The following is a 25,442-nucleotide window of genomic DNA, read 5'->3' as shown; positions in this document are numbered from 1 at the left end:
TGACATTATCAATAAAAGAAAGAATGTGTTTGTCATGTTCTGAAGTGAAAGGCATTATTCTGGGAACAGATGCAGCAGAGGAAGTAACAAGGTGATTGCTTTTAAATGGAATAAAATGATAAAAAAAATTGTGCTTTTGTGTACCTAGTTTTCTGGGCTTCCTGGGCCATTGGTTTACATTTTTAATGAAATCTATGGTTGCTAACAAGGCAAAATTAGCTTCAGTAAAATTTCTGGAGTATATTGATTTAAATAAACCATTCTTAAAACCTGCTTTTTAAAAAAAAAAATCACCATAATTTTTGTTTGTCTCAAATATTTTCAATACGATTTCTATCCTCCTTTATTTTGAAACTTGGCACTATATTTTAAAAAAGATTACATTCTCCAGCTCATTGAAATTACATAACAAACACCTATTTAGGGCTGATGCAAAGTTAGCATATGTGTATACAGAGATGTATAGATAGATTTATAAATAGAGATTTAAAAAAACAACACGTCTTTTTAAAAAGCATTCATTGTTAGCTGGTTTTCGTGCTGTTGGCATGTAAAGCAACAGTAATGCATGTTTTGTGTGTGTATATATGAGCAATTTCATTAAAATGAGCGTTCCGCTTTCTAAGAAATGATTATCAGTACTGGGAAATATAATTTTACTTGAGATTTAACAAATAGTCCTATTTTTATAGCTATTCAAATTGTCTCCATATGTCAGCAGTTAATGTTTAATTCTCCTTGTATTCTTAGGAAAGCAAGTCTTGCTCTTGTTCGAAAGATGGTACATTATTGTTCTGAGGCTCTTCTGAAAGAAGTGTGTGATTCAGACGCTGGCCACAACTTACCGACAGTGTTGGTGGAAATTACAGCCACAGTGCTGGATCAAGAGGTTAGACTATGTTCTTTTTAAAAAAAAAAGTTAATATTATTTTCAGGTGTTTAAAAACTTCAGTTTTTTGTTGTTTGACATGGGAGGGGGAAGGGTTGATAATATGAGATTATCAGATGCCATCTTCTAAAATGTTGGAGATAATGCAGCATCTCTTGGAAGTGAAAGGTAACCAATGTTTTGGCCTGAGCGCTTCATCAAGGAGTCAACAAAAAGCAGGCAGATGTCTGAATAGAAAGGTGGGGAGAGGAGGAAAGAAGGAGGTCATTGGTAGATTTTTGTGAGAAGGTAAAGAGGGAAAACCTGAGAAGTGATAGGGTCAGGAGGTGGCTCCGAATGGAGAGGGAAGGGGCAGGGAGCTGGAGGAAAGCGAGATAGCGATTCAGAAAGATAGAGACTTTGGGGCGGGGGAATGTATTTAACAGAAACTGGAGAAGTTGATGTTAATGCTATATGGTTAAAGAAGGCCAATCAATCTTCTTCATTTTCTTCTTCTCCATTCAACTTCTATAGTTTCTGATAAACCCCTCCACTGAGTCTCTCTATCCTATCTCCTTCCCCAAGCTTTGCACCCCCTTTCTCTCCCTCTCCATCCAGAGAGACATCACCTCAGCTTTTTTTCTCCACCCCCACCTATATTCACCTCTTACCTGTATCTTGTATTCTTTTCCCCTGATCGTTCCTCCCATCTCTCTTCTCCCACTTTCTTATTCACGTGCTTGCCTGGCTTTTTACTCATACCTTGAAAAAGAGCTCAGATCTGAAATGTTGGTTATCCTTTCCTTCCTTTTGATGCTTTATTACCTGCTGACTTTTTCCAGCACTTTTGTGTATTGCACCACAATCGCAGCATCTGCAGACTTTACTGTTTAACTGAGGTTACCAGATGTCTTTTGGAATCCATTTCAAAATGTTAAATGTAGACTCAATATTGGAATTGAATTATCATTGAGAAATGTTAAAATTGGTCATGTGGAATAATTACATTTATTGCAGTAAAATCTTCCTGGCCCATTATAGGTATGTTTATCGAGCTCGGTAATCTTCATGAAATCATGCAAGCTTGTACTCTGAATTCTCATTATCTGTGAGGGATAGAGATATTGGCTTCACATAGATAACTACAAATGCAGATACCACTGAGACCAGTTTCTTTGTACCCAATATGCCCCTCATGTAAGAATAAATATGCCTGATAGTATTTCAGGACTAAAGGCATGTTAACAAATACATTAAAATGTTTAAATAAAAGAAGGAAATGATATCTGACAATTTAATCCCTTGAAATTTACAAGAAAAATTTGTTCTGAAATCTCAAGGTGGAGTGTGAGTGAAGAAGACTTTCAGATAGCACACAGTAGGGAATCACTTGACACAAGTTGTCCAGAAATGTGCATATATACACATTGAGGAACCAATTATTGCAAATATGTACATTAGAAAAGAAAATCCAGGTGGATCTGAGGATGAACTTGCAAGTATATCGCTCCACAAATGGCAAATCAGTAGATAATGAGATCATAGTGTTGTTCCAGAGCTGTCAAAGGTAAGCTGTTGAAATACTGGATATTTTGAGAGCTGTAGTTTTGAATAGATGTCAATATTTTGCAAGGAATCCCATTAATTCTACTAAACAGGTTAATTATTAAATTCCTTGTGTCATGTTTGATTTCTTTTTCATTATCATTTCATCATTAAATATAAACATTAAATATAGACTTAAAAAGGATCCAACGAAGAGATCTGTGCATATGTGCAGAACATTTCATATTGTGGCTTGGTACCTCCAGTGAAGCAACTTGAGAAATTTACTGTATTTGCAATGTTATATTAATTCAGATTGGAATTAAAAATTGTGTAGCTGAGGAAGATCACATTTTTATTGCCATTGAGAATTTGAACTCTGAAGTGCTCATGAGCAGAATACAGAATTGCATTTGTATTGTGATACTCTTGTCTGATTTTAAGTTTGGGTGTTGAAGTTGAGTATTTATTTGAGCTCACCAGCTGAAAAATTAGTGAATTTATTGTTCGGAAAATGTAGTTTTTTGATAATCTGTTGTCGTTTTTTTGCTCTTTTCCACCAATTGTACCATCATAAGTTAAATTAACAGCACTGAAGTTATCTAAACTTTTAAAGAATTTTAACGGGCATTTCTAGACAAAACAATAAGATAGAGTCAGGAGAGGACTGTAAGGCACGTCTGATCCTTACGCCATCTTGCCACGCCCCCGTGAATATATTGTTCTATGTCTTGCAGTGAAAAATTGAACATAAAAATAACAATTGAGCTGTTGATGAACAAGACTTAATTTGTGGTGCAGCAGTGTTATGTTTTTGTTATAGGATGATGACGACGGCCATTTACTAGCTTTGCAGATCATTAGAGATCTTGTAGACAAAGGAGGTGACCTTTTTCTGGATCAACTGGCGAGGCTTGGGGTTATCAATAAAGTGTCCACCTTGGCAGGACCATCTTCAGATGATGAAAATGAAGAGGAGTGCAAACCTGATAAGGTGATCATCTTTATTCTATGTATTAGAATTTAATGCAGATTATCAACAGTTTCACAATTCCTGACAAACAGTTGGAATGTTCTTTAATGCCTCTTCTGATCTTGGAATCTAGCAGCAGTAATGCCTGTTGCAGGCTGATGTTCAAGGGATGGGTGTTGTGTGATTGTCAGTAGGATGAAGTTCAGGAAGACCTATCTGTGCTTTCGAACTCCTTATTAAGAGTCCACTGATTCAGTATTAAGTTCTGCAGATTTCCCAAATGAGAGCTTATGCTAATTTTAATTAATGTCAATTCAAGTCAGAAATGAGAAGTCAGCTGCTGTTGAATCGTGACTAAATTTGGCTTTAATTGTGCATGTGTGTGTGAAAGCTTTTTTTAAAAAAAAAGAATCCCAAGAGATTTTAAATATTTAAATGTCAAAGATTTATCAGACTTTCAGTAATTCTGACGGGTGATGAGCCTGCCTCACGAGCTGTTAGCCATTTTATCAGTGTGGTCGGTCCCTTGAGCTTAGAAGCAGAAAGTACTGCATTATGTTGTGCTGGCTTCCACTGGAAGTTTGGGTCTGGTATGTTCATAGAATTGGTATCTGATCTGACTGTTTTTTGTTCAGGATGATGAGCCTCAAGAAGATGCGAAAGAAAGTCAGCAGGGTAGGCCATACCATTGGAGGGATTGGTCTATCATCCGAGGAAGAGATTGCTTATACATTTGGAGTGATGCAGCTGCCTTAGAGTTGTCAAATGGAAGTAATGGATGGTTTCGATTCATCTTGGATGGTAAATTGGCTACCATGTATTCTAGTGGAAGTCCAGAAGGTGGTTCTGACAGCTCAGGTAAAGCATGTTTGTCCATGAAATTTTGAAATATAGAGATATGCTGGTGGTTCAATTTGCAGACATATGGTAAGAGATGATCCATGTTGGTGAAGAAAGTCATAAATCATATCTTGTTTCTGATGTTGATTTTTGGCAGTGGATTAGTTTATTCGACCAAATTATTTGCAGGATTGAGGAAGAAAGAAAACTGCAGGTGTCTGTGCTTGAACCTCTTCCATGAAATTGTTCTTATTTGAGAAGTGGAATGTTAATGCTTAAGTGTGGGGGAAAAAAATGAATGAGGGGAATATCATTGTCAGTTGAAGAGCATTCTAGAAATTTGTTGACATTCAAAGAAGTATTCAGTGTGTGTTTGTATGCACAGTCCGAAAGCCTTCACCCTTTCATTATATACAGTACAACTCCGATTATCCAAAATGGTGGAACAGGCTTATGTTGGATAAACGTTTTTTCGGATAACTGGTCATTTTTTTAAAACAGCCCAGTTCAAAAGCAAATCACGTATCAATGTTTAAACAACAACAAACAACAAGGGAAGGCTTCTTAAGCATTAAAATAATGTTTAATTCTCACCAAAAAATGCTGGCTGCCTCCAATTACCAAGATCTCCCATCCACCACTGTCTATTTCCACACCCCACCCCCCCCCCCCCCCAAAGTCCCTGCCACTGATCCCCAGCGAAGCTTCCTGGGCTGGTGGAACACTCACTGACGAGTACCCGGTGGGCTCCTGTCTCCTTGGTAACAGGAGTTCCCGATGCCAGAGTTCCGACTCTGAATCCCCCCTGAGGGAGTCCAGTGTGTGGTAGTAGGTTAAGTGGGTGGGGGGGGGGGGGGGTGGGTTCAGAATCGACATTTGGTGTGGCAGGGAGGGAATTCTACTGAGCCTGAGGTCCTGCTCCTGCTCAGGAGGCCACTCTCCTGGACAAGGGATTATTCTGAATGCTTGTGGCTGGGAGATAGTGGTAAACAGTTTGAGAGGGAGATGGAGAGAAAAGTCAACAGGAGAAGGTAAAGAAGAAATGGAAAGAGAGGGGATGGAGTTACCTGAAACTAGGACAATCGTTCTAATTTCATGTTGAGTGAATTTTTTTTTCAACTTGTGAGTTCAATTAGGCTCTGAAAATTTTTTTGGATAAATGAGGATTTCTGATTTGTTTTGGATGTCCTCATTTATGTAAAATTTTTAAAAAATTTTGATAAACGAGGATTTTGGAGAATCTGATTTCATATAATAGGATTTGTACTATAAATAAAGTAACATTAATTTTGCTTGCCCTTTATGTGGAAAAGTGTCTGGGTGATGTCCTGAATTATACTTTGCAAATGAGTGGGACTATGAGAGTGTAACTCAATATCTCTCCTTTCCAGGGAACTGTGTTTTAAGAACCTTGAGCAAATTATTAGTATTTTAAATTTATAAAGAATTTGTGTTAGATAAAGCAGTATAATGTTTTAATTGCTGTATAAAAAAAATTATTCGTTGTGTAATACTGCAAAATGGATAGCTCGAATCTACTGCCATTAAAAAATATAGATATACATTGGGTTACCTTGCTGGAAATATATTATAGTGTAGCGTCCCGCAAACCAAGTTGCGACCAGGCTCACAAAATGGCTGGCACATGGCAGAGAATAGCAGGAAACGGCGGGAATTCCGGCCAGTTGGAGGCTGCCGCTGCAGTGACGTAACTCCTGTCGTCAGAGGCAGGTAGTGAATATAAACAGCTGGCAGAACAATAAATCAATCTTTGACCGCAACTTGACTGTGTGTATCTTGTTCTTACTCTACACTTTACATAACATGCGCACAACATTGGTTACCCGGACAGGTCCAACCGGCAGTTGGACCCAAAGATGACAGACCAAGCAGCTCTCCACACGGTATTGCTCAAGCTGCCAATGTTCTGGGCGTTGCAGCTACATGTGTGGTTCAAACAAGTCAAGACCCAGTTCCACCTTCAACAGATCGCTGCTGCCAACGCCCGCTACTACTACATAGTGAGCTCACTCGCCCAGGACATGGCTGCAAGGAAAATAAGGTGCCCTGAAAGAGCTACTAACCTTCACTTTCAGGCTATCCCAGCAATGAACTTGATGCCTGTATGCAGCACTTGGATAGTTTGGGGGACAAGGCCCCATCCTCCCTCAGGAGCGAGATGCTTGTACTTGCCATGGGACACAAGACTTGCCTGCTCTTTGAGCAAATTTTCCCGGAGTATCTCTTGCTTGCTAATGAGGACTTCAGCGACCCGAGGAAAGTCGCAGCCCAGGCAGACGTGCTCTGGAGAGATGGAACAGATTGCCAAGCCCGACCCCAGCCTGCAACAACGTCACAGCAGATGGGGAGGTAGGTGAACCCCCTACCCAGCCATATTGTTGTTACCATCAACGATTGGGTGTGGAAGCCTGTTGATGCCGCCCATCCTGCATGCTTCAGGGAAACGCCACAGCCAACAATCATTAATGGCGGCGGCAGTTGGCCAACATGACACCCTCCACCACATGTGGGACCCTCTATTGGAAAGGCAGTTCCTCATGGACACCAGTGCTGAAATGTGTCCTTACTCTCTTCCCCCCCACCCCCCCCCCCCCCAAGGCCTATGACACTAGGAATGCCAAGCTGGGCCCTGCGCAGAGGGCAGCGAACAGCTCCTCTATAGGAACTTATGGCACCCACACTATCTCCCTACGTTTTGCTGGCCACCAGTTTAAGTGGACTTTTACTGTCGTGGCAATGCTGCAATCACTCCTGGGAGCCTATTTCCTGTGCACCCACTGCCTCCTGGTAGACTTGAAAGGGTGGAATTTGGTGCATACCACAACATCTCAAACAATGTCCTTGGGAGAAGCCAAACTACCAGCCCCCCCACCTCGACTCTATCATGCTGTTTGACGACGCCTATGCATGCAACTGGCGGAGTTCCCTGCAATTGTGGTGCCACAATTCTCTGCAGAACCAAAGCATGGGTTAGGCACCACATCCCCACTGGGTGGGGGGGGGGGGGCCTGCTTCACACCAGGATGTGCTGCTCCCCCCCCACCCCCGAAAAACTTGCCCATGCCAAAGAGGAATTTAAGAAAATAGAGGAGTTGGGGATAGTGCGGCAGTCAGACAGCCCTGGGCCTTCCCCGTTAACATGGTCCCGAAGGCAGTAGGAGGGTGGAGGCTGTGTGGTGGCCACCACACTGGACAGATACTCATGCCCCATATCCAGGACTTTACTGCCAACTTATGAGGGGCATGGGTGTTTTCAAAGGTTGATTTAATCAGGGATTATCAGCAAATCCCACTGCACCCCAAGGATATACCCAAAGCCACCATAATCACCCCCTTCGGCCTGTTCAAATTCATGAGGATGCCCTTCAAGCTTAAGAACACTGTTCAGACTTTTCAGCAGCTGATGGATGCAGTGGACCAGAACCTCCCATTCACGTTCATCTACCGAGATGATATCCTTATTGCCAGCCACAACCATTCAGAGCACCATCTCAGACTATTCACCCCCCCCCCCCCCCTTCAGGGGTTTGGGCTGACCATCAACCCTGCCAAGTGTCAGTTCGGATGGGACACAATTGACTTATTGGGGCATTGGATTGACAGGTTTCGGGTGAAACTACTGCCTGAGAAGGTAGAGGCCGTACAGTGGTTCATGAAACCTTGCACTGTGAAGGGGCTACAGGAATTCGCTGGTATGATTAACTTCTACCTTCAATTCATGCCAGTAGCAGCTTAGGTCATGCACCCCACTTTTTGCGCTCATGGCAATGAAAAATAAAGATGTTGCCTGGGTCGGAGAGGGGTAATCCAGAAGGTGAAGGATGCCCAAGCCAATGCCCCCTTCTGGTTCCCCCAGGCTGAGACGCCGACTGCCCACATGATGTACGTCTCCAGCTCAGCGGTCGGCTGGGTCTTCGAACAGTTGATCGGCAGTCCCTAGCCTTTTTAAGCAGGCACCTCCTGTCACCTGAACTTAAATACAGCGCCTTTGACCGGGAGTTATTGGTGCTGCACCTGGCGGTCAGGCACTTCTGATACTTTCTGGAAGGAAGACAATTCAAGGTCTTCACTGACCACAAACCACTGACCTTTGCCTTCCACGAAGTGTCTTGACTCATGGCTGGCCAGGCAGCAGAGGCACCTTTCCTACGTGTCCAAATTCACCACAGACAACCAGCACATCGCCAACAAGAGCAATGTGGTGGCCGATGCACTCTCTAGTCCTGCCAGGGCATAGACTCTTCAGCCCAGGGCACAACACGACGACCCTGAGAACCCAGTGTACAGGATGGCTCTTTCTGAGCTGTGGCTGGAGGATGTCGTCATCGCTCTTGGCAACCAGACACTCCTCTGCGATGTCTCCACTAGCAAACCCCGTCCCATCGTGCCGGCAGCATGGAGATGGCAAGTCTTCGACGTGGTGCACAACTTGGCACATCTGGCCATCAGAACCACGGTAAAGATGGTGGCCAACAGGTTCGTCTGGCACTGGCTCCGCAAGCAGGTCAGTCATTGGGGCAAGACTTGCATGCTCTGCCAGGTGTCTAAAATGCCAACTTATACTAAAGCACCTCTCAGACTTTTGAGTCATCGCAGCATAGGTTCAGCCACGTCTATGTCGGCATCGTTGGGCCGCGACTGGTTTCCCATGGGGTGAGGTACCTCCTCACTACGGTTGACTGCTCCTCGAGATGGCTGGAGGAAGTCTTAATGTGTGACACGACCACTGAGTAATCAACAAATTCGGAGTCCCAGAACATCTCATCTCAGCCGGGGGAACACAGTTTACCTTGGGGCTCTGGGCGGTGCTAGCCAAACTGTTGGGTACCCAACTCCACCATACCACGGCATATCACCTGCAGGCCAACGGGTTGGTGGAGTTATTCTACAGACACTTAAAAGCAGCCTTGATGACCCAGCTCAAGGGGCCCAACTGGGTGGATGAACTGCCTTGGGTCTTGGGGATACGAACCATGCTGAAAGAGGACTTTAATGCCGCCACAAGATAAATGGTCTACGACGCACCTTTGTAATCCCGGGGGAGTTCTTGGCCACTGCAAGGACCTGAAAACTCCCACAGTGGCACTGGAACAGCTGAGGGAAAGACTGGGTATCCTAGCCCCTCCACAGGCCCTGCCACATGGCCAGCCTAAATCTTTCGCCTTCAAAGACTTGCACACCTGAGAATATGCTTTTGTGCAAAGGGGAGCACACTGGGCACCTCCCCAGCAGCTATATGAGGGGTTATGCAGAGTCATCAGGCACAATGGATCGATGCGTGTTTCGGACATTGCTGACCAAGATTAAACATTCACCTGAAACCAGCCCAAGTGGACATTAGCCAGCCAGTTGAAACTCAACCACCGCGATGCAGAGATAAGCCGCCCAAAGCAGGCAACAGACACTCTGATCCCTGGTTCTGGGATTGGGGGGTCATTTAGCGGCCTACAAACCAAGTGTTGACCTGGCTCACAAAAGGGCTGTCGTCCCATGTGACATCCTGCACGCGGAAGGAACGCCGGGCAGTCAGAGGCCGGCACTGTGATGAGATCACTTGTCATCAGAGGCAGGGAGTGAATATAAACAGCTGGCAGAGCAATCAATCAGTCTTCGACTTTTGATTCCATGCTTCGCATAGTGCACACGCTACAATAGAATGTACCATAGTTTTATCTTTGTCAGTCAATTTTTGAATCTGTAAAGGTACTTATTTAACTTTTGAGAACTGTTTAAACCATTAATAATACTGTCTTTTTGTTGCAACTGAAATATATTTCGATAGATTACGTGAGCTAAATTTTTTTGTATATCAACAGAAAGCAGAAGTGAGTTTTTGGAAAAATTGCAGCGAGCTCGAAGTCAAGTAAAACCAGCTACCATTAGCCAACCTATTCTCACGACACCAGGGCCAACAAAACTTACAGTGGGCAACTGGTCTCTTACTTGTTTGAAAGAAGGAGAAATTGCAATACACAATTCTGACGGTCAACAAGCCACCATTTTGAAGGAGGATTTGCCTGGATTTGTGTTTGAGTCAAATCGGGGGACAAAACATTCATTTACTGCAGAGACATCTCTTGGTAAGGGTGCAAATAAATTCATTGTCACATTTATTGCAGTACTATTTTTGATCATTCCATTAACAAGATCGTTTTTTCTGGAGCAAAAATGCTTTAGTTTGAATTAGTTTTTTACTTTGCAGGATCGGAATTTGTTGCTGGTTGGACTGGCAAAAGAGGTAGAAAGTTGAAATCAAAGCTTGAGAAAACAAAACAAAAGGTGAGTTTATTCTTGAGGATTTAAATTTAAAGTTAAATGGATACACAATAACATTAAAGGGACAAATAGTTTATAATCGATCTTTAGCTTTATCAACTTTTGTATCTTCTTCTTTGGCTTGGCTTCGCGGACGAAGATTTATGGAGGGAGTAAAAAGTCCACGTCAGCTGCAGGCTCGTTTGTGGCTGACAAGTCCGATGCAGGACAGGCAGACACGGTTGCAGCGGCTGCAGGGGAAAATTGGTTGGTTGGGGTTGGGTGTTGGGTTTTTCCTCCTTTGCCTTTTGTCAGTGAGGTGGGCTCTGCGGTCTTCTTCAAAGGAGGTTGCTGCCCGCCAATCTGTGAGGCGCCAAGATGCACGGTTTGAGGCGATATCAGCCCACTGGCAGTGGTCAATGTGGCAGGCACCAAGAGATTTCTTTAGGCAGTCCTTGTACCTTTTCTTTGGTGCACCTCTGTCACGGTGGCCAGTGGAGAGCTCGCCATATAACACGATCTTGGGAAGGTGATGGTCCTCCATTCTGGAGACGTGACCCACCCAGCGCAGCTGGATCTTCAGCAGCGTGGACTCTATGCTGTTGACCTCTGCCATCTCGAGTACTTCGACGTTAGGGATGAAAGCGCTCCAATGGATGTTGAGGATGGAGCGGAGACAACGCTGGTGGAAGCGTTCTAGGAGCCGTAGGTGATGCCAGTAGAGGACCCATGATTCGGAGCCGAACAGGAGTGTTGGTATGACAACGGCTCTGTATACGCTTATCTTTGTGAGGTTTTTCAGTTGGTTGTTTTTCCAGACTCTTTTGTGTAGTCTTCCAAAGGCGCTATTTGCCTTGGCGAGTCTGTTGTCTATCTCATTGTCGATCCTTGCATCTGATGAAATGGTGCAGCCGAGATGGGTAAACTGGTTGACCGTTTTGAGTTTTGTGTGCCTGATGGAGATGTGGGGGGGCTGGTAGTCATGGTGGGGAGCTGGCTGATGGAGGACCTCAGTTTTCTTCAGGCTGACTTCCAGGCCAAACATTTTGGCAGTATCCGCAAAGCAGGATGTCAAGCGCTGAAGAGCTGGCTCTGAATGGGCAACTAAAGCGGCATCGTCTGCAAAGAGTAGTTCACGGACAAGTTTCTCTTGTGTCTTGGTGTGAGCTTGCAGGCGCCTCAGATTGAAGAGACTGCCATCTGTGCGGTACCGGATGTAAACAGGGTCTTCATTGTTGAGGTCTTTCATGGCTTGTTTCAGCATCATGCTGAAGAAGATTGAAAAGAGGGTTGGTGCGAGAACACAGCCTTGCTTCACGCCATTGTTAATGGAGAAGGGTTCAGAGAGCTCATTGCTGTATCTGACCCGACCTTGTTGGTTTTCGTGCAGTTGGATAATCATGTTGAGGAACTTTGGGGGACATCCGATGCGCTCTAGTATTTGCCAAAGCCCTTTCCTGCTCACGGTGTCAAAGGCTTTGGTGAGGTCAACAAAGGTGATGTAGAGTCCTTTGTTTTGTTCTCTGCACTTTTCTTGGAGCTGTCTGAGGGCAAAGACCATGTCAGTAGTTCCTCTGTTTGCGCGAAAGCCGCACTGTGATTCTGGGAGAATATTCTCGGCGACACTAGGTATTATTCTATTTAGTAGAATCCTAGCGAAGATTTTGCCTGCAATGCAGAGCAGCGTGATTCCCCTGTAGTTTGAGCAGTCTGATTTCTCGCCTTTGTTTTTGTACAGGGTGATGATGGTGGCATCACGAAGGTCCTGAGGCAGTTTTCCTTGGTCCCAACAAAGCTTGAAAAACTCATGTAGTTTGGCATGCAGAGTTTTGCCGCCAGCCTTCCAGACCTCTGGGGGGATTCCATCCATACCTGCTGCTTTGCCACTTTTCAGTTGTTCGATTGCCTTATATGTCTCATCCTGGGTGAGGACCTCATCCAGCTCTAGCCTTAGGGGCTGTTGAGGGAGCTGGAGCAGGGCGGAATCTTGGACTGAGCGGTTGGCACTGAAAAGAGATTGGAAGTGTTCTGACCATCGGTTGAGGATGGAGATCTTGTCGCTGAGGAGGACTTTGCCGTCTGAGCTGCGCAGCGGGCTTTGGACTTGGGGTGATGGGCCGTACACAGCCTTTAGAGCCTCGTAGAAACCCCTGAAGTCGCCAATGTCCGCGCTGAGCTGGGTTCGTTTGGCGAGGCTAGTCCACCACTCATTTTGGATATCCCGGAGTTTGCGCTGAAGATGGCTGCATGCGCGACGGAAGGCTTGTTTCTTCTCTGGACAGGACAGGACACCAGGGTCATGCCCAGTGCGGAATGCCACACTGACCACCGGCTGGTTCGCTGCAAGCTCAACCTTCACTTCAAGCCAAAGCCCAGGAACAGTAAAGGCCCCAGAAAGAGGTTCAATGTTGGAAACCTGCAGTCAGACGAAGCGAGAGGAAACTTCCAGGCAAACCTCAAAGCAAAGCTCGACGAAGAAACCCGCCTCACGGACCCGTCCCCTGAAACCCTCTGGGATCAGTTGAAGACTACCATACTGCAATCCACTGAAGAGGTACTGGGCTTCTCCTCCAGGAAAAACAAGGACTGGTTTGACGAAAACAGCCAGGAAATCCAGGAGCTGCTGACAAAGAAGCGAGCTGCCCACCAGGCTCACCTTATAAAAACTTTTGTATACTGAAGAAAGATTATGCAGAAAAAAATCCAGATTGTTGATCAGTTAAGATGTAGGCATTTTATACATAATGTTAACTTGCGCTACTCTGCTTGAAGTCAAGGAATTGAAAGCCACCATGTGTATTTAGTAATTGGACATAATCTGAGACTTGGTCTAAACTTGGTCACTGTTCATTTATTATTATAAAGGCAGATTGAGTAGGTTTTGGGCAGAGGCCTGCTTCAAATTGGAGATGTTCAGGAATTCCCTTAAATAGCATGGTGCTTGAATCCTGATTAAATGACTCAGATTATGTGTTGGATTAGTCTCTTTACTGACCATATTTCTTTGAGAAGATGAGGAAAAGTCAAAAGTAAGTCATTGAGGGAAATGGAGCTATTGGTATACATTTTCAAATCACTGTAATTGTAGAATTAAATAAGTTTTGCTCATTGTTTTATAGCAGCATTTATGGATTTAAAATTAGGGAGAATGTTTTAGTTCTCTATGTCAAATGAGAAAAATGGTAAGACCGTGCATCTTGGCGCCTCACAGTTTGGCGGGCAGCAACCTCCTTTGAAGAAGACCGCAGAGCCCACCTCACTGACAAAAGGCAAAGGAGGAAAAACCCAACACCCAACCCCAACCAACCAATTTTCCCCTGCAACCGCTGCAATCGTGTCTGCCTGTCCCGCATCGGACTTGTCAGCCACAAACGAGCCTGCAGCTGACGTGGACTTTTACCCCCTCCATAAATCTTCGTCCGCGAAGCCAAGCCAAAGAGAATGTAGGTGTTGGAGAGCCATTTGTTTTTGCATTATTCTTTGAGCCAATTTCCTTCATTTGCTTGACAAATAGTCAGGTTGTTTGTTTATGTTGGCAGTCTTACCTGAGCCTGATGTTAAAGGGCATTGTCAATAAGAGTTGCAAGAGTGTGAAATCTCTATTTCTTTTTTTTTCTTCACTTGGGACTAATTGAAATGCTTTCAGTGAGATTTTTTTCCCCAACACGCAATTTATAGTGCGTGAAGTTACTGAACTCTCACAACGTTTAATGTGACTCAATTTTTCAGAAGTCCATGGCAGCATATATTTTCAATACTAACTGCCCTGGTTTTCCTCCTTTCAAAAACAGTGGCACAACTAAAAGGAAAAAAAAGATTCTGCAGCATGCTTCCTGACATTTGAAAGCATTGCATTGGATAGATAAATGCTTTACTCACAGGGTTCTATTTTTTGGTACCATTTCTGATTTTTTTTCTCTCTCTCCTGATCCCTATAATTTGACTTGGGAGGCAGGTCAGATTTCCATAAAGATAGTGAAGGGCAGAATACAGACATGGTGCAGAACAAAAATTCTACTTTATTTCAATGGGTGACTATGGAACAGATTGAACACAAATGAGTATTCAAAATCCAGTTGGCTAAATAAATGTTGCAGTTACTGTCCAATTGAGGTCAAGAAATTCAGAGCAGAGAACAACCTGTACCTTCATTGAAAACAGAACAATTTTACTTGCAGGTGCGAACCATGGCCAGAGACTTATACGATGATCATTTTAAGGCTGTGGAAAGTATGCCTCGAGGAGTGGTGGTCACGCTGCGAAACATTGCTACACAACTTGAATCTGCTTGGGAACTTCATGCAAATAGACAGGTGGGTAAATTCAACACTTATTTATCTATGAAGTGGAAAGTTGATGAGCTCAGTTCACTATCCCTTGGAAATGGCGGTGTAATGGGAGATTTTTAGCACTGTTGAAGCAATAGGACAGGGAGCCTGGATTCGATGACTTTTCCAGCTCCAATCTGCACTGTTGCCTTCTTTCTCTGAAGCACTGTAACATTGTAATGAATGTGAGAATTACTGCTGATTGCATGTGATATATAGTAAAAGCTGAATGAGTTATTGTGTGAGAGTTAAAATAAAGCAATGGTTGTATGGGTGTTTATGAAGTTATATTTGAAGAATGGCTTCTGGTGTCCAATGTCCAAAATTTGTGGCACAAATAAATGCTGCATCATAGTAGAGTTACTGTGATAACTGTCTTTGGAAGGTGCAGCAGTGCCATGTTATCAGACTTGGCATAGCACCTGTTAAACAAAAAAAATCCTGGAAATACTCAGTAAGGCAGTCTACATCTGTCAGAAGGCCAAATTTTCAGGTTGGAGACCATTCACCAGAGCTAGGAAAGAGGGGGCACAAGACATGACACAGATGGAAATTCTGTTGGAGAGCAGAGTCGAACTTCAGGTTGAAGGTTCCTGGAAGAGGAATGGCAGGGAATCAAATATGTAAGTTGTGGTCAGTGTGTTGTGCAGCGAGCGAAAGAAAAACCATATGGAAGCTGTGAGTGAGCTGAACCAACCAACTGACTTTACTGGAACTCTCCCAAGAGCTTATCAGTACGACCCCCCATCATCCTTTGCGCCCCCCTCCCCTGCCCCGGGACTATTGTGACGTCAGCCCAGTGCGAGCCTGTACCTCCATTACCCGATTTGCTTATAGATCAGTGCAGCCCGCTACAAAGTAAAAACTGTTTAAAAGCTGCATATGCTTGTAATCTCAGACAAAACTCTTGAAATATCCAGCAGCCCAAACCACATTATTATTTTTCTTTATTGCAGTTTCATATTTCTTTCTTTGTTTACATGTCTCTCTTTTGTTTACTTATCTTTGCTTGAGTAAAACCAGTAAGTAGAAATTCTGCCTGGCTCACAAGAAAAAGAATCTCAGGGTTGTATGTGATGTCACACATGTACTCTGACAATAAATCTGAACTTTAAGATGCAACACCTCCCAAGTTCCTCATTGCAGCAGCTACGTTGAGTCTGCTCAGATCCCAGGTGTAGAATTTGGAGGAGAGAATACTGATACCAAAGTACTGATTTTAACAGTGTGATTCATTGTTACATTAAATGGTGAGTTAAACTAATAGTTTTAAACTAAACCACAAGAACCAACTATTGGGAGAGAACATAAATTAATGGCCGATGCTTTTGAGCATCAACAAGGATAAACTTGCACATTCTAATATCCATTCTTTTCACAATACAGATCATTGGGCAACAGTTTGATTTTCCTCATCTAACCTTCAGATATCTAGGCCAAATGTAATGTGCTTAATAGAACCTCAGGATCTTGCCATCCTGCTCCCTCACTGTCATTACAATTCCAGATTAAATCAGAACACTCCTGAGGCAGTGAAACCTAATTTAGCAATACAACAGATGAAAGTAGATTCACCAAAAGACATGGGTAAATAGAATTGCATCTGGAACATCTTCTGGAAAGGGGACAGCCCAAACCACATTGATGGGAAGAAAAAGAGTCAGAATTTGTCGTCATGAACAAATCATGAAATTTGATGTTTTGTGGCAGCATCACAGTGCAAACATTCATATTTCACCATCTTAAAACGTTACCATAAAAATAACAGTGCACGTAAAGTAAGGCAGTTCCTTTGGTTCATTGATTATTCAGGAATCTGATGGCAGTGGGGAAGCAGCTTCCTTATGCTGTTGAGTACTCATCTTTAGGCTCCAGTACCTTTTTCCTGATGGTAGGAGAGTGAAGATGGCATGGCCTGGGTTGTGAGGGTCTTTGAGGATAGAAGCTGCTTTTTTTCCAGACACCGTCTCTTGTAGATGTCCTCAATGGAGTGAAGTCTGCTGCTTGTGATGTTGCAGGCTGAGTTAACAACCCTCTGGAGTTTATTATTGTCCTGAGAGTTGGCGCCTCCATACCAAGCAATGATGCAACCAGCCAGAATGCTCTCCACAGTATACCTATAGAGGTTTATGAGTCTTCAGTGACGTACCAGATCTCAGAAAGTATTGCTGCTGGAGTGGCTTCTTTGTGATTGCATCAACATGGAGGCTCCAAGACAGATCTTTGGAGATGTTGACACCAGGAATTTGAAGTTCTCGACCCTCTCCACAACTGAGCCCTCGATGAGGACTGGGTTGTGTTCCCCTGACTTCCTTCTGAAGTCCACAATCATTTCCTTAGTTTTGCTAACATTGAGCGCCAAGTTGTTGGTGTGCTATCACTCAATGAGCTGATCTACTTCCCTCCTGTACGCTTCCTCATTGCCATTTGCGATTCTGCCGACAACTGTCTTGTTATCAGCAAATTTGTAGACAGCATTGGAATTGTGCCTAGCCACACAGTCATGGGTGTAGGAGTAGAGTAGTGTGCTAAGCACACTATGTGGATAATCAGTGAGGAGGAGACGTTGTTTCCAATTCATACTGACTGTGGTCTTCCTATAGAAAGTCAAGGATCCAGTTGCAGAGGAGGAGAAAGAGGCCTAGAGTTAGTAGCTGCTTCACCAGCAATGAGGGAATAATAGTATTAAAGGCTGAGCTGTAGTTGATGAAGAGCAGCTGTATGTATGAATTGCTGTTTTCGAGGTGATCCAGTGCTGAGAGGAGAGTGTCAATGTTTTAGGTCAGAAACCCTATACACCAGAACTTGGCTAAAATTCAACTGCCTGGTAACTGTTGAGTTGGCAGTTGCTGTTAAGTGCATGCTGTGTCTCCTGACCAATTTAATTGATGAGCCTGTGGGTATTGGGTCCAATGTGCTGTTTTCAGTGAATAAATTTACAGAGAAGCTGCAAACATGGTGACCTAAGCTGACACAATGTTCAATTGCTGCAGCAGCATGCAGATTTTTACCCTCCCCTCACATGTGAATGCAGATGGAGGGAGTATACGCATGTGCATAAACCAATCAATAACCATTGTTACAAACCTCAAATGCTTCTACCTATGTTTACCATCAGAATTATGCTCTGTGAAGTTTGACAAAGTGAAAAATCTGAACTCTCAATGCCATTGATGCTTGAAATATTTACTAAATGCTAATCTTTCAACAAAAATGACTAAATTGTAAGTTTAATTTGTTTACTGCTTTTTAAAAATGTACTGCTTTGTGTTGCAGGGTGTGGATGGCGAGGCAACTTGGAGAGATTTGATGAAAACGGCTCTGGAGAACTTGATTGTATTACTAAAAGACGAAAACACAATTTCACCTTATGAGATGTGCAGCAGTGGTCTGGTGCAAGCACTTCTTACTGTCCTCAATAACGTTAGTACGATGTTATAAAAAAAATAACTTGTTTATTTTTGACCTGTTGTTTGGAACATTTTATAACTCCTTCTCTTTCACCGTATAGAATGTGGACTTGGATGTGAAACAAGATTGTAGTCAACTAATTGAACGAATAAATGTCTTCAAAACCGCATTCAGTGAAAATGAAGATGCAGAAAGGTGTGTGGTGTTTTCTTGCACTTCCAATTCTAGTTTAATGGTTTCATTTTTTTAAACAAAAATTGTATTCCTTTGTAGTCGGCCAGCTGTTGCCCTTGTTCGAAAGTTGATAGCAGTTTTGGAATCAATTGAGAGACTTCCTCTTCATCTGTATGATACCCCTGGCTCTTCATATAACTTGCAGGTATGAAGGCTAATGTTTGATACATAAAGCTGGATTTTCTTTTCCTGCATTTACAAGTTAATTTTAGTTGTGTGGTAGATGAAATATTTTATTTTTATTAATTAATATGTATATTTTTGTTTTTAATGCTATTGTTCAGTGTGACATAATAGTAATTATTTTGATGGATTTTTTTTCTGAGCAAGCCTGTAAATCTGTTGTAAGACATGGTCTTTAATATAAAGTTGCTTCGAAAAATTGTGAAGTCAAAACAGTCTGTGACTATTTAATAAATGATTACCTCAATCATACTTACCAGCACTTTCAGTTGTCTTTCACTTCACACTCTGTTGAAACATATCTTGCACTTTAAAATTTAAAATGTCATGTTGTAATGTACTATGAAATTCAGATGGAATTTTACCAATCTATTTACAGAGTGTTTTTCCTCCTTTCAAGATACTTACAAGAAGGCTGAGGTTTAGGTTAGAACGAGCTCCTGGAGAGACATCTTTGATAGACAGAACTGGAAGAATGTTAAAAATGGAACCTTTGGCTACAGTTGAATCCTTAGAGCAGTATCTTCTTAAAATGGTAAACAATGTTCATTTTTGGAAATGTTACATCACATTTTAAAGTTCATAAATATATTGAATCGTGAGTAATATTTCAGCATGTGACAAACTTCAGCTTTAAATTTTTTGGTTTAGGTGGCAAAACAATGGTATGACTTTGACAGATCAACTTTTGTATTTGTGCGTAAATTGCGTGAAGGACAAACATTCATCTTTCGACATCAGCATAATTTTGATGAAAATGGGATAATATACTGGATCGGGACAAATGCAAAGTAAGGTTGAAAATTACTATTTTAGAATTTGGATGATGAGTTGTACATAGGTTTTGGGAACACTTGGTGGTTCATCATGAGAGTTGTACCAAAGTTCAACTTGGAGCTCTTTTGAACTATTGTACCAAATTTGCACTAGGGAATAACATTGCTATTATAGTTTAGGAATTTCTTTAAATCTGTGATTGTAGCTGAACCATTGATGCTGTTGCCTTGAATGTTTTGAAGTTGCAGTAACTGCTCTGTTATGAATGTAATTATTTATCTTCTGAGTATGGCTTCTCAGTAAAATTATTATTCTATCAGTCATGCAGCAATTTTATTGGTATAATTGTCATTAAGCAACCATTATGCTTAATACTTCATTGCAGAACAGCATACGAGTGGGTGAATCCTGCAGCTTATGGCTTGGTAGTTGTGACATCTTCAGAAGGTAGGAACTTGCCATATGGAAGGTTGGAAGACATTTTGAGTCGTGACAGCTCAGCCCTTAATTGCCACACAAATGATGATAAGAATGCTTGGTTTGCCATTGACCTTGGGCTTTGGGTGATCCCTTCAGCCTACACTTTGCGGCATGCACGTGGTTATGGTCGGTCTGCTCTGAGGAATTGGGTTTTTCAAGTTTCCAAAGATGGACAGAACTGGACAACACTGTACACCCATGTGGATGACTGCAGCTTAAATGAGCCAGGGTGAGTTATCTATATTATTATCTAAATAATGTGCAATGGACAAATTGCACTTAATATGTTTTAACAAATGACATTAAAATTAAAACACAGAAAAAAGATTAATTTGTTCAACATTGCTGTTTGTCCTACAAGCTGACGACAGTCATGACATCTTTTATTTCCCTTTTAACTAAAATAACTATTCTTGAATCTTGACTTCGCTCAGTCATTCATTTTGTTGGTGCACTCCACAATTTCTCCACCCTTCTGATATTTATATTTTTAAAAATTATTTAATTTTCTTGCATTCAGTCTTTTGTTTTTGAGCCACAATTGCGGAACAGCCCAACTGATGACTTTCAAGTTGTCTTTTTAATTTCTTTTCATCATATCACTGTAGTAGAGAATGTGCAATTTCTACATTTTTTTCTTAATATTTTTAAACTGAGCTCTCAGCTGAAAAAATTTTTGTAAATTTATTATTGCCTTTTGACATTATTGTGAAAGATGTACAATTCAGGCACTTGCAAATATTACTTTTTGTTTCATGTGAATCTTAGATTTCTTGGTACTTTTGCAGACAGGTAATCCCCGCATTATGGATATGTATGGGGAGAGGGGCGGTGAAAGAGTCGTGGTTGATTGCAATCTCAGAAAGTAGTTCATATTGTGAATTTTTTTCCCCCCATCATGCAAATTTGTGTTGTCTGCCCATGCATCAAGAAATGCGAGGGGAGATGCACAAAAAAAGATTTGTTAAGATAGCCCTAGCCGTAGCAAAAAAATGTATTATGTCAACCTGGAAATTGGAAGATAATTTGAAAATACAACAATGGTATATAGAAATGAATAAATGTATTCCATTAGAAAAAATAACATATAGTTTAAGAAATAATATTGAAATATTCGAACAAATATGGGAGCCTTACATTAAATACAATAGCGAAAACCTACCGGGGACAAACATTACCTAAGTTGATGGAAGGAGAAGGAAAGAAAAGAATGGACTCAGTAGAATTTCTGGTGTATTTTTGTTGAATGACAACATTGTCTGACTGGTTTAATGCAACCTAGATTGTATACCTAAAATGGATGAGGGGGGGGGGGGTGGCTTGGGAGGAGGGAGGGGGGGTGGGGAGAAAAAGTCACTGTATATGTGTGAAAAAGAAAAAGTGTATATCATGACTAATGTGATTTATGGTGTGGAAAAAAAAAAGAAAGAAATGCGAGGGGAAAAAATGCTTTCATTTACTCTTCACATAAATTGAGAGAGCACATTTTATTTTGTATTTCAAGATATGTGTTCCATTTGTGAATTCTGTAAGGCCAGTCCAAAACATTGTAATGTGGAAGTTACCTGCAACCTGGTATTTCCTCATTAAACGAAAAATTACTGCATTTTTATTATACCAATGTATTCCCTTCATTGAAGTAACACAAAAATTGTAGATGCAGAAATCATGAGAAACTATTTCACCTCATTGCAATTTCCTTTGATCTGAATTATTTATTGAGCCTCATGGTGCTTGCATATTTGTTCACCATGCTCTCCAGCCGTGGAGCAAACACATAAATGAACATGTTTAACAGAAAGATTTGATTTTACAATGCAAAATAGTTGTGTACTTGTTTATGTCAACTTGTTTGTCCCTAAGCCAGATATCTTACTCCTATCTATTTTATCAGAAAGGCTATTTCTACTTCTTTGCCCTTTGTGGCCTCAACTCAACAGTTACTCACTTTCTCATCCATGCTATTGTTACTTCAAGTTTCTTTACTATGCTGGCTAACTTCCAATTCTAAACTCATCAAATTTCTGGTGTTCTAACTTGCTCAGTTTATCTGTTCCTCATGTCCTTGTTAACCTATGTTTTTGAATGCAAATCTTATAGCACAATTAATCTAACATTTCTTGGTTTGAATCCTTATATACTTTTGTGTTTCCTTATCATTGAAACTCCCTTCATTGCTCCCAAAACAGCAGTATATTTTACGTACATTTCTTCAACTCACAACTGGAAGTTGTGCTTGCACACTTTGGGATTTTTATCCTAAATGCTCATTTATCTTCCATGCTAGTCAAACTTCAGCAACTATCATTTTTAAAACTCAAATCTGAACACTAGTCACTTCGATAAAACTACATAATAGTAAACCACTAAAGTCTGTCTCCTTTGCCTTGTACATTTGTGTTTTTTTTTAGCATGAAACTTTTGAAAGGTTTTGCACATATAGCACTAGTTGTTTGTGATTTTATCAAAGCAGGAGAATGAATGTTAAAGGGCGCTGACCTGCAAGTTGAACTGACAGGTTCTACCCAGGGATGCTGCATGACCTGCTGAATTCTTCCAGCTATCATTGTTTGCTCAGGATTCCAGCATGTGCATTTTGTGTGTTTCACTTTTTTTTCTAATTAATGTATCACCATTGAGTTCCAACATGAAAATGTGTCTGTTTTCCAGGTTTTGCATTATAATTTAAAAGTTTTTTGTGTAATTCCTTTAATTTGAGAATTGCTTTACATTTTTGACACTTTGCTAAATGACTTGAAAATATGCCATAATTATTTGGATTGAAAGACTCAGCAGGCTGAATAAACATCAAGAACATTTTTAATTGAATGCATGCCACAAATTTTTTTTTAGATCCACAGCAACATGGCCTCTGGATCTTCCAAAGGATGATAAACAGGGTTGGAGACATATTCGGATTAAGCAGATGGGCAAAAATGCCAGCGGGCAGACTCACTACCTTTCCCTATCTGGATTTGAATTATATGGAACAGTGTCTGGTGTGTGTGAAGACCAACTAGGTAAAAAAAAAAGTTAAGCACTAATATTTTTTAAAAATGTTTAAGATACTGGATTAGTTTTATTAAAGTAGCACTGATATACTGAAATTAATTTTATCCCCAAATTTACTCAAAGCTGGTAATGAACCAAATCATTGGTTAAGTTTGGACCTAAAATTTAGAGACATTTATTTGTAAATAATAATTCAATTTTTATTATCTTAAATGATTATAATCCAAATATTGTTCATAATTCCATGAAAATTGTTGTGTATTGTTAATTACATGCTTGTTTCTGTCTCTCTGAGTCACAAAAAGAGGAGTACTGTAATTTTAATGTTGTTTTCTAAATAGGTAAAGCTGCTAAAGAAGCAGAGGCTAATCTAAGGAGGCAGAGACGCTTAGTACGCTCTCAGGTTTTGAAGTATATGGTCCCAGGTGCACGTGTAGTTAGAGGCATTGATTGGAAATGGCGAGATCAGGATGGCAATCCACCAGGAGAGGGCACTATCACAGGAGAACTACATAATGGTAAACCCCTAAAATTTGTTTTTATCTTTGCAGCAATGAATGTTGTGTTTAAAAAAAGGAGTGCCAAGTGCAAGTTCATAATTTTTGAAATTATTGTAGTTGAAACAAGAACTTGTTTTTTTTATATTTTATTTAAAATAAAACCACTTAGCAAACATATTACAATATTTCAAACTTACTCCAAATATATGTGGTATTTTATAAAAAGGAAAAAGAGTAAAGAAATACAAATACAAATTATTCCCCCTGCGCCCCCCCCCCCCCCCCCCAACATGCCCTCCAAAGAAAAAGAGAAGAAAACGAAGAGGGACAAGAAAATCACAGCAGGAGTACTTCACTTTCTGATACTCTTAAATATAAATATTTACAGAGGCCTATAAGAGAAAGGGTATGTTTGAGATTCATTTAAATTTTAATACCAACAGTTTGTAAATCTGGGCTCCATATTTCACAAAATGAATGATATTTATCTCTTAAGTTATGTACTTTTCTCAAGTGGAATACAACTCTGAACTTCTGCTTGCCATCTATCCATTTCCAAATCAATGTCCAACTTCCAAGTTATAGCAATATATTTTCTAGCTATTGCAGATGTTACTTGATGCATAATTCAGTTTTAATTTAGGTTTAATCCCTCTAATATCTCCCAGTAAAAATAATATTGGATCCAGTGGGTATCTTACTCCAATTATTTGTTCTAATAAATTACCCAAATCAAGTCAAAAAAGTTTAATTGTGGAACACTGAAGTTGAATGCAAAAAAAAATACCAACTTCTAGTCCACATCAAAAATATAAATTTGAATAAGTATATTTCATATTATGTAACTTATGTGGTGTTAAATATGCTACGAGCCCAAAGGACCCCAAAACCCAGTAGCAATAGATATTCACGAAGACAAATGGTTACTTAAACAAAAGTTGCTTTTAATTATCTTTAAATATGAAAATAGAATCAAACTTTAACTTACCACTATTGACTTACTTAACCTAACTTAACCCCCTTCTAATTCTAAACGCAAGTGTATGTAATGTGTGTGTAAGTTCAGAAAAGTTCTTCAATTCACAGTCCTATCTCACTTCTCATTCCTCCAAATTCACTGGTTGCAGGCAATTCTTATACTGTGCACAGAATGTAACATTTATAAAGTTCACCAGGCTTTGGTGCTTGAAAGGTAAATGGTTAGTGCTCAGGAAGGTTCTTGTCAGTTTTCAGAGAGAGATTTGTTGTTCCAGAACATCCACAACTGGATGATAACCTCTTTCTTTCAGGTCACTACAGAGTGCCTTTTTGTTTCTCTTATTCCAAGTGACACATTAAATAGCCAGTTCTCTCCTCTTACATGAACCACAAGGGCTTTGACCAGGCTGAACAGAGCACTTTCAAACCCATCTTCCAAATGAGGGCTTTCACAAGCTTGCCAGCTTGTCCTGTTCCAGTTCCAGCTGCTGTTACTGGCTGTAACACTATAGAAGTGATCTCTGTGTTTCTTTCTTTCTCTCTCTCTCTCTCTCTCTCTCTCTCTCTTTCTCTCTGAGAGAAAGCCTGTTTGAAGCTCTCTGCTTGCAAAACCACATGACCCTCCTAGAACAGCAAGTTCAACTGCAAGACTGCAGCTCCCACAAGCTCTTTCATCTGTTACCTTTTTATAAACAACAATCCATTATTGAAGTCTCTTGGGCACTCTCCAAAGCTCTTGAAAATACTGTTGGCCCCGACATGTCTAGCATGGGGCAGAGCTTCAATATTTTAAGTGATATGTTTTAAAGTGTTTGTATGTGACCTACACTAACAAACCTTTCCCAATTGATCTCCCAAAGACATATCTGTACACTCTGTCACAAATGTAACTGATGAATAAAATTATATCGAACTAATCGATATCTCATATCTATTGTACTTTTCATACTCTCTCTACATATCTGAATCCATCTACATTCATCTATTTGCTTATTTAAATCTACCTCCCATTTATGTCTTGATTTATGAACTCCTTT

At 41.0% G+C, this 25,442-nt stretch overlaps 1 protein-coding gene across 7 annotated transcripts in view; it reads left to right on the top strand.

Annotated features, from left to right (window-relative positions):
* Positions 1 to 25,442, top strand: part of hectd1 (HECT domain containing 1) — a 111,530-nt gene that overhangs the window by 53,507 nt on the left and 32,581 nt on the right. For all 7 annotated transcript variants that reach the window (XM_069916705.1, XM_069916703.1, XM_069916706.1 and 4 more), the window contains 14 exons: positions 751 to 889; positions 3,237 to 3,407; positions 4,022 to 4,244; positions 10,064 to 10,327; positions 10,450 to 10,526; positions 14,681 to 14,815; positions 18,107 to 18,253; positions 18,342 to 18,436; positions 18,515 to 18,620; positions 19,059 to 19,193; positions 19,310 to 19,449; positions 19,821 to 20,144; positions 22,769 to 22,935; positions 23,269 to 23,445. In XM_069916705.1, coding sequence (XP_069772806.1) covers positions 751 to 889; positions 3,237 to 3,407; positions 4,022 to 4,244; positions 10,064 to 10,327; positions 10,450 to 10,526; positions 14,681 to 14,815; positions 18,107 to 18,253; positions 18,342 to 18,436; positions 18,515 to 18,620; positions 19,059 to 19,193; positions 19,310 to 19,449; positions 19,821 to 20,144; positions 22,769 to 22,935; positions 23,269 to 23,445 — 2,300 coding nt within the window. The remainder of the gene's footprint in view (positions 1 to 750; positions 890 to 3,236; positions 3,408 to 4,021; positions 4,245 to 10,063; positions 10,328 to 10,449; positions 10,527 to 14,680; positions 14,816 to 18,106; positions 18,254 to 18,341; positions 18,437 to 18,514; positions 18,621 to 19,058; positions 19,194 to 19,309; positions 19,450 to 19,820; positions 20,145 to 22,768; positions 22,936 to 23,268; positions 23,446 to 25,442) is intronic.

Source organism: Narcine bancroftii, chromosome 2, assembly GCF_036971445.1.
Source record: "Narcine bancroftii isolate sNarBan1 chromosome 2, sNarBan1.hap1, whole genome shotgun sequence".
Lineage (NCBI taxonomy): Eukaryota > Metazoa > Chordata > Chondrichthyes > Torpediniformes > Narcinidae > Narcine > Narcine bancroftii.
Note: the sequence above shows the minus strand (reverse complement) of the source record. Positions and strands in the feature narration are given on the sequence as shown.